This window comes from Carlito syrichta, unplaced genomic scaffold (genome assembly GCF_000164805.1).
Source record: "Carlito syrichta isolate Samal-C Ts95f unplaced genomic scaffold, Tarsius_syrichta-2.0.1 Scaffold287526, whole genome shotgun sequence".
NCBI lineage: Eukaryota > Metazoa > Chordata > Mammalia > Primates > Tarsiidae > Carlito > Carlito syrichta.
In genome coordinates, this window is record NW_007231622.1 from 408,193 (window position 1) to 423,154 (window position 14,962).

The 14,962-nt window shown below is 37.1% G+C and overlaps 1 protein-coding gene across 1 annotated transcript in view; it reads left to right on the forward strand.

Moving 5' to 3' along the window:
• Positions 1–14,573, forward strand: part of DIRC2 (disrupted in renal carcinoma 2) — an 86,097-nt gene extending 71,524 nt beyond the window's left edge. Inside the window, exons 8-9 of the mRNA XM_008052802.2 lie at positions 6,399–6,581; positions 13,360–14,573. Of these exons, the coding sequence (XP_008050993.1) occupies positions 6,399–6,581; positions 13,360–13,475 (299 nt within the window). The 3' untranslated portion in view covers positions 13,476–14,573. The remainder of the gene's footprint in view (positions 1–6,398; positions 6,582–13,359) is intronic.
• Positions 14,574–14,962: the final 389 nt, after the last annotated feature.

Consider the following 14,962-nt stretch of genomic DNA (forward strand, 5'->3'; position numbering starts at 1 on the left):
AAAAAAAAAAAAAAAGTCAAGTTTAATTTAGATTGTGAAATATTTTAAATAAAGATCTAATTTAATAATTCCCAGTTAACTTCCTAGCTTTACTGTAAAATAAAAGTTGTTACTATGCAGAAATAAAAGTTTATCCAGCAACATGTATTAATATTTTAACCCCACTCTTTAGGGAAATTCCTTGATTCTACTCTTTAAGATAATTTATAATAAAAATCTGTTGTTATTTTATAATGTTTCTTATTTTTTAATAAAACTGTAAACAAATTCTCTACAGTGTTAGTGTTGTCCACCTAGAAGCATCTATAAGATTTTTGTTAATATCCTGGTTAAACTCTCCTACCTACATGTATTTAAATTTGTTATTGATCTGCTTAAATGAACTTTAGACATCTTCTGATATAATTTATCATTCAATAAATGAATCTCTTCTGTAACACCCCAGATATAAGTTCATCTAACTGCAATTTGAATACCTCCCTCAAAAGAAGACATTTCTTGTTTTTGTTGCTGGTTAGCTTGCACTCTGGAACATTCTTCCTCCCAGTGAACTGTAACTGATTTGGAGCTGCACATTTCAAAGAGAGCACGTCAGTTCCCTCTCTCTTCCATCGGTGACCCTTAAAGCATTTGAAGACATCTGCCATGTCTGACCATAGCCTTTCATCTAAATACCCCTAATTTTTGCAACCATTTTTCATCAGATCTGGGTTACACACCACTGGCCAACCTGCTTGCTCTCTTTCCTAACCTACCATAGCTTGCCAGGGTCCTTCTTAAAACATGTTACTGGGAGGCTGTTGCTTCTCATGGTTAGACAGTGTTTTGTTGAGAGAGTGGAATATAATTATCTTCTTGATGCTGTGCATATAAATGGTTGCTGAGCCAATAGGTGTTTATCATATTCCTTAGAGTAGGAGTATCTGAGGATAGAGTGTATTCTATTTACCGCTTTAGCACAGCAGCTTTCGTATAATAGGGATCTGATAAATGGTTTTGAAGAAAAGTTTAAGCTAAGTTTTCCCTCTTGTATACTTAAGCAATAGTTTTGGACCCATTTTACATTTATCATGACTAAAATTCATCTTTTTGTTTGTAACCTTTTGATGCTCTCTGTTTGTAATTCTGTCATCTGTTTTATGTGCAATCACTTCTAGCTTTTGTGCCGAATACAGATTTGGGAAGCAGGACTTTTGTGTTATTACTGTTGAATTAAAAAATACCAAGCCTTGTTATTTTTTTTCAGTCTGACTTGGTGGATTTATAGAAAACATGCTAGAGTCTTAATTATAGGCCTTAATTATATTATTATTAACACTGTTAATTTACATTGTTTCTTTTTTTCTTTTTTCCTCCCTGAATTGGAGTGTCACTCTATTGCCTGGAGTACAGTGGCACACTCACGGACGGCTACTGCAGTCCCAACCTGCTGGGCAAAGGTGATCCTTCTGCCTCAGCCTTCTAGGTAGCTGGAACCATAGGCACACACCACCACACCTGGCTAATTTTTTATTTATTATAGAGATGAAATCTCTCCAAGTTGCCCAGTCTGGCGTCAAAATCAATTACAAGTGATTTCTGCATGCCCCTGGGCTCAAGCAGTCCTCTCACCTCCACCTCCCAAAGTGCTGAGATTACAGGTGTGAGCCACCACACCCAACCTACATTGTTTCTGAATAAACTGTCCTTGACTTTCAGAACTTCGGTCCCTTCAACTATAAAACACTCACTTTACCTGCCTCAAAAAGTTGGTAAAATAATCAAATTTGATTATATATGTGAGCGTAGTTTTAAAGATATTTTTAAAGTTATATTAATTCAAGATTATGAAGTTGCTATTGTCATTGATAGCATATTGAGAATCTTATTAGATGTTGAGTGGGATAGTTTTTGTTGTTGATGTTTTGTTTTTGAGTCAGAGTGTCACTCTGTCACCCAGGCTGGAGTGCAGTGGCACTATCATGGCTCACCACAGCCTTGAACTCCTGGGCTCAGGCAATCCTTCTACCTCAGCCTCCCAGGTAGCTGTAACTACAGGCATGGACAATTATGTCCAGTTAATTTTTTCAATTTTTTTTTTTTTAAATAGAGATGAGGTCTCACTATGTTGCTCAGGCTGGCCTCAGGCAATCTTCACGCCTCGCCTCCCCAGGTGCTGGGATTACAAGCTGAGCCAGTGTGCCTGGCTAGTTCTTATTCTTTTCTGAAATTTTGTGATTTTTTAAAAAAATAACTGCTGATCATTAAGGTCTGAATGTTTTCATTAGTAAAATGCATTTAAACAAAGTTGTGTTTTTCCAAAGTTTTAGTAATTTTGTTTGTCTTGGGAGCAAGTGTGGGGAGGCATACTTTAAGGGTTATGATCCAATTCATGTGCTTGAAATACATTCATTTTAACTATTTTGTGTTACATAGTACTGTGTTTTTTGCGATTTAAATTGTGGACCCATGAAATTTTATTAGCTTCCTTGGGAAAAAAACTGCATCAGCACTTCAATTGTGTTTATTCTGCTAAATTACCTTGACTTTTTAATTGAAAGGCAGTTGATTATAATTTTAGTATCAGTATTATGGAAAGTCATGGAAATATTTAATGATCATGTAGTTTGAACCCTCTCTGACAAGTAGGAAATTATCTTGTCTGCCTGACTTTTAATAGATGACATTCACCCACTGGATGTATGAGACAAAACTGAAAACTCAAATGGAAGTCAAATTCAGACTTGTAATCATCACCTTCTACTGTGTGCATGCCCCAGAACACCGTGGCATATATATTAAATCAATCCCGACATAGCTGCCTTCCCCCATTCTGATTAGGAAGGTCGCAACTTAACCCTTTCATGAATCTTTAGTTTCTGCAATTACAAGTGATTTCTGCATATCCATCCAGTCTAAAAAAAAAAAACTCTGGTCATCACTTTTATAGCAACACAAGAAGCAAGCACTGAGATAACTGAATGAAAATACTAAATATTTTTATTACTGGCCTCTGCAGTTTTATCATCCATTTATCCTGCATATAATTTATCCTACATGATGGGAATTCTGATAAATGAAGTGGAAATCTCTGTCAAGGATCCTGCACCAAGGCTGGGCTATACAGCTTCTGGGTGTAGGCATCAGTTCTTTGGGTCAGCTCACCGGTGCAGTGATAACCATTTCTGAGGTAATGCACTAACAGATACATGTGAACTGAGTTGTATCAGCTGTCGTATAAATTTTTAATCTGCCAGGCCCCCTGTTGGTAGACATTAGTTTACAATGAAATTTCTCTTTTTATTTTGTTAAATAAGTAAGATATATCCATAGCAAGGAAAAATTCAAATTTAGATAGTAGAAAAAGAGTATACCCTGAAAAGTCTCTACTTTCCTGTGTGACCCCTAATTTCTCTCTCTGGAGACAAGCCTGATTGTCAGTTTCTTCTGTATTTTTCCCAGAGAATTCTTTTTTTAAAGAGAGGATGTCTTGCCATGTTGCTCAGGCTGGTCTCGAACTCCTGAGCTCAGGTAATACTCTTGCCTCCACCTCCCAAAGTGCTGGGATTACAGGTGTGAGCCTGGGCACTGCACCCAGCTGAGAATTCTATACATTTACAAACTACACAATGTGTGTCCCTTTATAAAAAAATATAAAACACTTTTCAGCACCTTACTTTTTCACCTAATGTTAGTAATATTATTGGTCAGTAATATTATTGATGCATACAGAATTGCTTTATTTTTAATCGTTGTATAATATGCCCTTGTTTGGATGTTTTATAAATTTTTAACCAATCAGCCCCCCATTGGTATACATTTAGCTTGTTTGTAATCTTCTCATACTATAATTTTTGGGTGAGTGTTCTTTAATACTCTACCTGCTTAACTGTAGCATAAATTTCTAGTTGTGGAATTGCTAGTTCAAAGAATAATCTCATTATTTATGTTGATAGATGTTTCTAAATTACTTACCAGAAGATGAACTATTCACGGATCCATCAGCATTGTTTACCCACAATAGAAGTGTTATTTCTCCAGTGACAGTTATGCCTCTTCTTCCAAATTCCTCCTAGAATTCATATACCTAGCAAAACAAAATGCAAAGATTATTCATGAGAGTGAAGTGAGGGCCAAGAGTTTCCTGGTCATGAAGGGTTTTCAGACAGGGCCCTCTGCTTCACCAGCCTAGACTCTTTGGTCACATCTCACATCTCCTTTTTTGTACCATGCTTGATAAAAATCAGTAAAATCGAATCTCTCTTTTAAAGAGTCCGTACTAATAGTTCCCTTTCATTGTGTCCTTATCACTATATTTTTATACATTCTTTCTTTTACCACATACAGTTATCCTATTATAAACATTATTATTTTTCATGTATTACATTTTCATTTGCCTGATTACAAATTACACATAGGAGGCCCAGTGCAGTAGATCTTGCCTATAATCCCAGCACTTTGGAAGGTTTGAGGTAGGAGGATTGCTTGAGGCTAGGAGTTCAAGACCAGCCTGGGCAACAAAGCAAGACATGTTTCTAAAAACAAAACAAATTACATGTAGTGCTGTGCGTCCTTCAGACATAAAAAAGTAGAAATAATAATTTCTAAACATGTTTCCTAAAAACAGCTAATTCCACCAGTAAGTAGTTTATGAGTCTTTATTCAGAAGTAGCACTTGCTGGTCCTAACGAGCTTGATTTTTTTTCCTTTCATTTACTTCAATATTTTCTTGTTTTAAACTCCTAGGCTCATCTATGTTTGGGTCAGTAGTCCTCTCTGCTCTGATTACCACTGACTGATCAATAAATTATTATAAAGTGTTTTGGAAATACAATACTTTATAAAGGCTACCAGTGATATGCCATCCCTAGATTTCCTAATGTACCACTAATAAGTCATGTGTAAGTAGAAAATGTTGATTGGTTTATGACTATCAAATATATTGTGAGCATGGAGTGTTAGGTTATGGTTTGCTTTTAAGAATCTATCGAATATTATGACATGTTTTAAATGGTATTTATTGTAACTATCAGATGTTTCCCATGTAATTGTGTGAATAATTTAGTCACTACATTAGCCAACAGTTCTTTATTCACTAAGTAATTGTTTTGTTCTTTATTTTCATATGTCTTCCAAAAAAAAAGTCAAAGTAATTACCAACTATTTGCTTTATTAGAATATACTAAATATTTTATAATCCTGAAAGGCTAGTGTAATTGGAGCGAGAAGTGAGACTGGAGGTTAATTAGGGAAATTCTATTAGAAATCAGTAGATACTATTATTTTTTTACCCCTTCAACAGTGACATGGACTGTTAATTATTGTAATCAGTTATGGTGAATTCTGGTAATGTTCTATGAATGCACGAATGATCATAACAAATTTAGCATAACTTGCTTTCTGCTGTTTCTGTACAGAAATTTTTTTCTTTACAAATGTTTTTATTAGGAATATTTTTCTTGTAGAATAATATATATATATTCTATAAGAATAGTAATATTCTTATAGAATAAGTTCTCATTATTGTCAGCAGATATGATATACTTATTAGGATAAAAAAATGTGTTTTAGGTTTCTAAACAGAGTATCATTTTTCCTCACTGATTCTGTTTTCAGCTTCAAATTAAAATTAATGAAAGTTGTGGGCAGACAGTAGTAGAAATGATAAAATTACTTGGAGTGGGGTATATATAGTGCCCTAAATATTCTTATAAGAATGCCATCTTTATTCAGTAGATTTTTGCTACAAATCTAGTAGACTTTTTATCAGCTAATCTAAGATCCTGAGCAGTATTAAGTGTACATTTCTGGGTGAAATTTTTTTCTGTATTCCAAAAAAGGTACTTATTTTAAAACAAACTGTTGACACAAAACTCATTCCAAATTTGAGAACTCATTTTAAGTGCCTGTCCAGAAATTACATACTGAATAGTGTTTGTTTTGTGCTTGAAAGCAGTTATTAACCAGCCTCTTTAAATATGTAATTTCCAGTAGCATTTAATGATTCTTACATTTATTCTTAGATTTTAAGTTCTCTTTATAATTATAAAATGAGTCTAGATTTCAAATTAAATTACTGTATTTTATTTATCCCTCTGTTTGCCAGGAGTGTGGCCAAGGGGCAGAATCCTTTTAATTCTATAACAATAGTAACTTGTTTTGTGCTTTGGAATAATCCACCAAAAAGGTAAAGCAAATAAACTAGTAATCAACCAGCAACAAAACCTTTTTCTGCCTACTCTAGAAGACCTGAGCAAAGAGTTGACAAATGTGTGATGCTTTGTCAAACTTCATCAACTACAACTGAAAAGAGTTGAAATTCCAGAGTTATTACTCATGAAAGAGAATACCCAGAAGATCCATCTGATGTGACTCACTGCTGCTACTGTAAAACTAAAATGTTTGTGTTTTTATTTTAGTGACATTGTATGCCTCCTGTATTCTCCTTGGAGTATTCTTGAATAGCAGCGTACCTATATTTTTTGAGCTTTTTGTGGAAACTGTCTACCCAGTTCCAGAAGGAATTACTTGTGGAGTTGTGACTTTTTTAAGTAATATGTTCATGGGAGTACTTTTATTTTTCCTCACATTTTATCATACAGGTAAGAAATTTTTTATTTACTATCTAAATGTGTTAGAGAAAGTTTGTGGCACTGTTATATCAGATATTGGTATGGAAAATTCTCAGTGAGGCAAATTACTTTATATGAGCTTTCACTGCCAGTAAAAGAAGATATCCATAATTGTTCTTCTTGAAATGTATTCTAGCCCAAATGTATTCTGACCCCCCCCCCACCAGAGTTTCTGAATGAACCTGGGATGGGGCTTAGCATTTGAATTTTAAAATTCACCCACCCTCACCCTACCAAATGGTTCTAATATGCAGGTTCTCATTGAGAACCACTGGCATATTGCTTTTTAGAAACTACTTAGAATCTAGCATCTTAACACAGGGTATAAAATGTCAGGGGTATATAGTGTATATGGAGTTTAAAGCCTGAGGGATTAATGAAAGGAAGTCACCCAGTGTAAGAGATGCTTTAAAATCGGACATTTCATGAGTTCAGATGTTTATAGGAATCTTTCTGACAGGCTTATAATTGAAATAATAACTGTGCTGACCTTCTTGACTGGTAAATAAATTTTTTTTAAAAAGCCAGTAAAACAGAGTCATCCTTTGGGCAACTTCTGGCATAGCACTTTCACCTAACAGCAAAAGGTGTCCAAGTAATGGATTTCTAAATATAATTAACAACAAACTAGATTGTTTCTGTCAATCAGTAATGCACACAGAGTAGGTTTTAACTTTGCTAAACCTGATACAAGTTTGGGTTATCATATGAAGGAGAGTGATATTAATGAAATGAGAAGATCACTATCCTGGAAACATGTGCTCCCATTAGGGAGATGGGCTACCACCAGATGTTAGAATAAGTTCTTTGCTTCCAATTAGTTTTCTAAACAGCATCATCTAACAACTATTACATATCAGCTTTCTTTCAATTCACTTCAGTTGTGTCACAATTGAAATCAAGCGGCTTACTGCTTCTCTACTTGGTAAAGCATCAAAGATTGCTTTGTGCCCCCTCAGGTGATAGAAAGTTTTCCAGCTGATGGGCACAGCTTTGCTAGGTGGTCATTGCAGCTTAGCAGAGAAACCGTGGTTTTTCCTGTTGTCTAGAAATAGTTTTGTCCTTCCAGTATTTAAAAACAACAACAGTAAATGCCAGATAATTTTATCCTCCGACAACCCTTTTTTTTTTTTTAAGTCAGGATCTCACGCAGGCTGGAGTGCAGTGGCATGATCACAGCTCACTGGAGCCTCTTGACCTCCTGGGCTCAGGCAATCTTCTGCCTCAACCTCCTGAGTAGCTGGGACTACAGGCATGCACCACTACACCCGACTAATTTTTTTTTTGTAGATTCGGTGTCTAATTATGTTGCCCAGGCTGGTCTCAAACTCCTAGACTCAAGCAATCCTCCCACCTCAGCCCCCGAGGTGCTGGGATTATAGGTGTGAGCTGTTGAGCCTAGCCCCAGCATACCTTTTGCTTATGGTCTCTAGGATATAACAAACACATATTTATTGATCAGTTTAAGGCAGGGAAGACACCAATAACAGTAACCACCCTAAACTGTCTTGTTGCAGAGGAAATCAGTGCTTGCCTGACCATTTTGCTTGGCCAGCAGAGTATCTGTTCCTCTCCTAGGTCCAGCTGCAGTGTTGATTTGTTCAACAGAGATTGGTGTCTGGCATGAATTAACTAGAACTGACATCAGTCAGTGCTCATTCCTCATTTTGCAAATTCATAGTGACCAGGTACAAGCAGAGATTTTTATTTCTTTGGCATAGGCAGCAGAAGAAACACTTAGCACTATTTCTGCCAGTTTCTTTCTCACTGATATAACCAGGGATCTATCTAGCTGAGGGAAACAAAATTTCCCTCTTTTTGGTTGATTTCATACCACATGTTCTTCTTGTATGTCTGCATAGATGTAAAAATTTTCTACCTCAACTCTCTGAGTGTTGTGGGGAAAAAATGAAACTCTAAATAATTTTATTCCATCAAGATTGTTTTCAGGGGAGAAAATAAAATCCCTTAACATTTTGACATTTTAGACAGTTGATGAAAAAAATGCATGTGAAAGAGCCTAGTGCAGGGCACAGCTGGTACCCACCGATGTTTGTTTTGTCTCTTCTAAATAATTTGCTTGCTGATGCTAATAATTTAAATATCTAGACTTCTATTTGAAAGAAATGTTTTGGTATATGTATTTGTATGTGCAATAAATACACACAAACATGCCCCACGTCCCTCTAAGGCTGAAGTTGCTAGAACTGCGGGGTCTGTGTTGAAATTCTTTTTACTTTTGATGAATTAATCTTGCCCTGTGTCTTGCAGCAGAGGTTTACATCCTTCGTGGACTGAGGTGTGGTGATACATCATTGAGTATCTGAAAATTCTGTAAAGTTGTTACCCAACAATAACTTTTAGTTCTGCATCCCAAACATTTTGTATGGTCAACGGAATTCCCTCCCATTAGAGCCAGTGTTCAAATGTCACAATTCAGTAATTTTAAAACTTAGAAACTCACCTGTCAGTCACATGTCAAAATCCAACTACTAGTTGAATGATTACAAGGCCTGATGTTTAATCACAGCAAGATCTGTGGTTTTCTGAATCACTTCTCAAGGAAGTACTAAACTTCCTGACTAGGGTTTTTTCTCCCTCCCACAGTGTACTATCTGGTAGATACTAAATCAGATAATTTTTCAGGGTTGTACAGACTTACTCCAAAATGACCACAGTAGAATGTCTTGTCTCACTAGATAGGTTCCTCTGGTGATTTGCTTGCAGATGAGGGCCATCATGGTCATTGAGAGCAAATGTTATTCAGTCTCCTATACCAATGCCTCTGGGTTATTTTGGAGCCCTGGGTCACAGGGTCTCCAAGTGTTGTTTCAGTCAGAAGTTTTGGGTACCTAGAACCATGTCAGAAGTTTCTTAGAGTTTTGCTGACTTGCTATTTTCAAGGGTCACTTTCAAAAAGTGCTCCCTAATATAAGCATATTTATAAAACTGAGCTGTTTTCTGTGTCTGCTTTGAGAACCTCGAGATGAGATAGCACAGTAATGCTTTATTCTAATAACTTTACATAAGAGATCAATTTGAGGCCAGGCGTGGTGACTCATGCCTGTAATCCCAGTATTCTGGGAGGCTGAGGCCAGAGGATTGCCTGAGCCCAGGAGTTTGAGAACAGCTTGGGTAACGTGGCAAGACCTTGTCTCTACGATAAATCAAAAAATTAGTGGGACACAATGGCACGCACCTGTAGTCCCAGCTACTTGGGAAGCTGAGCCAGAAGGATCGCCTGGGGCAGGAGGTCAAGGCTGCAGTAGCTGTGATTGTGCAGCTGCACTCCAACCTGGATGACGGAGTGAGACTCCAACTCAAAAAAAAAAAAAATCAATTTGAGAATGCTGTTACAGCCTTTATGTGCTCTGAAATGTATTCTGTTTAATATTCTGAAGTTGGTATTATCAGTTATTTTTTGTTCTAGAAGCTTTGCAGCAGGTTTTTGTTAAAAGCCTAATGACTTTTACCTCAGTTCTTTCATTTTAAAGTAGCTGACCATGAATTTGAAGCTGCATTGTTCAAAAGATTCAGGGGCCTGGCTGAGGTGGGAGGCGTTGACTCATGATTACCAGGGGAACACAGAGCAGGTTCAACAGCTGTGGATGGGTGAGAAGTAGCCTCATATCTAAGAAGTAAAATATATCTATTTTACATCTATTTTATTTATTTATTTATTTATTTATTTTTTGAGTTGGAGTCTCACTCTATCACCCAGACTGGAGTGCAATGGCCGCTCCCGGCCACCGCAGCCTTGACCTGCTGGGCTCCGGCGATCCTTCCGCCTCAGCCTTCCACATAGCTGGAACTACAGGCATGCACTACCACATCTGGCTAATTTTTGATTTGTTGTAGAGATGAGGTCTCGGCAAGTTGCCCAGGCAGGTCTCGAACCCGCGGGCTCAGGCAGTCCGCTCACCTCGGCCTCCCAAATTGCTGGGATTACAGGCTGAGCCACCGAGCCCGGCCTACATCTATTTTATATTTAAGAAGTAAAGTATACTTAATATCTAAGTAAAATAATGACAGTAAGGCCTACTGGGTAATGAATGTGGCATGAAGGGAGGGGCATTATTTATTCTGGGAAATCGTGGGATCCACTCACTGTTCACCTTGAGTGAGAACGGAGTCAATCTTGTTAAGTCACCATCAGAGAAAGGAGAAAATTGTTTTGGAGGGTGGCAACTGGAAACAGACAGGTACTTGTAGGTGGTAGAAACAGAAAGCATGGTGTCATTGAAGGGAAAGGTGAGGTGAAAAGTATAACAGTGTTTCCAGAAGAAGAAAGTAAAGATGAGCAAAGTCCCAAGTAGTTCAGTCCCAACAGAGCATCACCAATTGAGGCAGAGCCCATGTCACTGAGTCAAGTCGAGCACCTGTCTCCACTGCAAATTGGCAGAAAGAGGACTCTGACTGCCATGTGGTGGACTATGGAGACCCTGCGGATACGTGACGGGTTGAGAGCTCTGCTTCAAGTGTGTTTGGGTTCACATTTCCTCTAGTGAAAGGCACAGGGAAGGAATGCTAGAAAACTGCATATTTCCAAAGATAAAAAGGGTAAGAATACAAAAATTTCTATGGATCAGAATTCTGTTAGTCCACCCCTGTCATATGGCATCAGGCCAAGAAGGGACAGCAGTTGACTTTGCTGCTGCTAAGGCAAACTAACTTCTTGAGCAAGCTATTTCCCATTTATTAGAGCACCTGAGCAGTGGTTTATGTGAATGGTTTTTAGCAGGAAAATGTCGAGGTTCCTCTGTCTCTGACCTTTTGCTTTCTGAAAAGGCAAATAATTTCAAAGGACACTTGCAGTTGATTGAGCCAGGTGAATTTACTGAGAGGTGGATTGGCTTTTCAGAGAGAGGCACATGGCAAAAACCAGTCAACAAACCGTGACACTAAAGAGCAATTATGAGGCATTTTTGGAGATTTCATCTGAGCCTACGTAGAAGAAATAATTTTACAACTCTAATAATAACACTCTGAAATAAAAAGATCTGTTTTGGCAATACTTGACAAGTTTCTCAGTTTAAGGAGAGCAAGGACTAGTTGATTGTTGCTATGTGTGTTGCTCTATCTCCCCATAATACAGTCTCTAAGATTTAGAAAGTGCCATTGTTGTAAACTGTTGTTGTCAGGTACCATACTACTTTTATCTCTTGCTTAAAATTCAGCCTTAAAGTCAAAGTGCTCTTTTCTAATACAAACAGTATGCTATTGTCTATATCTTACTGCTTTTTTTTGTATTTTTTTTACTGATTCTTTTTGCCTTTAAAATTATCATCAGAAATCCAGGGGTTGTATGGTTAACATAAAAGCAGAAAATGCCTGGTGTGTCATTTCAGGGAACGTCAGAATAAAGATAAGATCCCAGAGGTCACAGCATTTCTAAGTATTTAGAGTCTATTCAATCCAAATAAAGCACAGAAAATAGTTTTGCATAAAAACGCCATTGAAATATACATCTTTGTTACATACTATAGAATAACATGTCTGATTTTTTAAATGTAGTAATTGAGAAGTGAAGAGACTGCTTTTGTGGGTATATTACAGAAAAAAGGTATCACAGCACCTTTTCTTACTGGTCGGGTTTTTGATTTCCATTCCCGAGCATAAATTGCTCTTTTAGCCATATGAATTATGGATTAAACTAAAGCAGCAGTGTGGAAATCTTTAGGGTGACTTTTGAGGATTAGCATTTTATAGAAGTACAAAGGGAAAATATAAACCTATAGTAGTCACCCAAAAAGGCACCAGGGCACTTGTTTCCCTGGTTGTTTTCTTTTTTTTTTACTGAAACTGCTAAATAGATATTAAATGAGAGAAGTCGTCACCCACCACCTCCACCAACCTCTTTATGCCAATAAGCTGTTCACTTCGAAGCTTTGGGCTGACTGGCAGGCTTGGGACAGAGGAAGACTGAAGAGGTGCCCCATCCTAGGGTCCCTGGAACTCAAGGAAACCGCTGGAGGCAGCCACAGTTGGGTGGTGTGTGTTGGTAACAAGTGGCCTGGGATTTTCCAGTTCACAAGAGGGCATTTTTGAAGAAGCATGTTCTTGATACATGCTTGTTGAATTGCCTGTCTAGATGATTCCTATAGGTTTTCCTGTAATTGGCATTATACATAATAACATTCATACTCATAGAAGAAAAGACTAGAAAGAAGTGAGCCAACATTTTCACAGTGGTCTCTCTGGAGGGTAGAATTATGATTGATTTTTTTTATGTTATATTTTTCTATATCTTTTCTAATCTGTTTTACAGTGATTTCTACTTAATGTTTTTGCTGAGAAATAGGTTATTTCTACCCAAAACATATAAAAGGGTTATCTCAAAATGCAGGTGATTTTCTTGTCTTTTTGATCCATCACATATTTCTAAGCAGGGACAAGAGTGATAGTGATAGAGGGCACTTAAAAAATAATTAACAAAGTGACATTTAAAGGTGATTGATTTTTTTTCTTTGAAGTAATTTATTTTGCAACCAAAGTCAAGGTGGATTAAATTGATGAAAAATTATTAACAATATTGATTAAATAAAAATATTCCACATGAAAACCCTGTAATATATTACACACCTCACTTGGTTTCAGATTGTCATTGTGTATTGAAAGCCAGTTTCAGGCCTTCCAGGGTGCATTTATTATAAGTACTTTTGAATGCGGAGCAGATTCCTTCTGGCATACAGGTGGTATCCTGCTGGTGATACATGAATGTTTAAAACTGCATGTTTTTGTCTTACAGAGTTGTCTTGGTTCAACTGGTGCCTTCCCGGGTCGTGTTTGCTCAGTCTTCTCCTCATTCTGTGCTTCAGGGAATCCTATGACAGACTCTATCTCGATGTGGTTGTCTCAGTCTAATAGCACAGACTTGAAGGAGTTTAAAAGGAGGCTGGACATCAATACTGCACACTGCACATTTGCTTGGAATTGCACATCTAACAGGAAGAGAAGGAGAAGAAAGAAACTTCATCCAGAGGTTTTGTTAGGTTACAGATTATCACATTAATTTAATTACTACTAGGTAATAATTATAAGGGATTTGAGTGATAATAGGGAACTATAAAACTCTACAGATGGCATACCTGTGCCTAATTCTGGGTTTGGAAGTATGACATCCTACACAAAAAGCACTACCTAAGTAATTCCCCCTATGTTTTGTGCCAGTGCTAAACTACTGATTACTCATAATTATGAAAATAAGTAAAAAGTGGCTATCACATGAAGGTAGCTCCTTCCCCAAGTCCATTTCAGAATAGGAAGAAGTGCCACTAACTTCTAAAGAAGTTCAAACCCTATATCAGATTTTAACTATAAAATAGCCAAGAGGTATATGGATGATAGAAATTAGCCACTTGTACACTACATTTTTTTCTAATAAAGCCATTTCTTATATGACTCCTTATTTTTAATGAGGTCAGAAGTCTTTGACCATCTTTATTATGGTGATGAAGTGCTTTCTGGTGACTTCAGAGCACAGGCACTGTGTCTCCATCTCAACTTAGCTTTGTTTCTGTGAAATACACTTTCGTCTAGTAGGCCCTTAAATGATTATATTAAGGGTGACTAAATGTTTAATATCGTTGTGTTAAATATTGTATGAAAAAGTATAATTTCATTAGGGGCTAGCATTTTGTTAAAAGTGAAATGACAGATCACACAGAGCATACTATGTCTTCCACCTGCGAATGGTGGCATGAGATGTAAAGTCCAGAGCCAACAGTTATTTACCAGGATTAGATTTTATTAAGTGACCCTTGTTTGAAAATAATGATTTATAACTTTGAAACTTTTAGATCTGTTGAGTGGTTTCTGAATTACATGCTTGTATTTCAGTATAGGTTATGAAATATTCCATTCTGTATGGAGTCAGTATGTTTGAGAGGGCAGCATTTTGTCAGGACCTCTTTTCTCCCTACAGATGATAGCTTTTTTAAAAAATAACAATTGCTCATTGGATGACTCTCAGACATCTAATTCACTGTGACATATGCATTAGAAATGTGGTATCACCATTACTCACATTTACATAATTCCCCTCACACACACAAACTAACATTTTCCCCAAAAGTCAAGAAAATGACTTGACCTTTATTATTCTCAGCTTTCCCCACTCCCTTTTCTTTTGTCCTCACTTGAAATTGTATCTTTATTGTCAGCTAAATATATATCTTACTTGTCTTTTTCTGGCCAGACAGAATGCAAGCCAGCTCCTCTTAGCCAAGGTGGTAAAACACGATTCAGGAAAGCTGAACAGCAATGAATTTCACCTGTCTCCACACATGTGCATACCATCACACAACTGTGTGACTCCCAGATGCCCCTCCCCTCCCCCTTAGCAAGTGCAA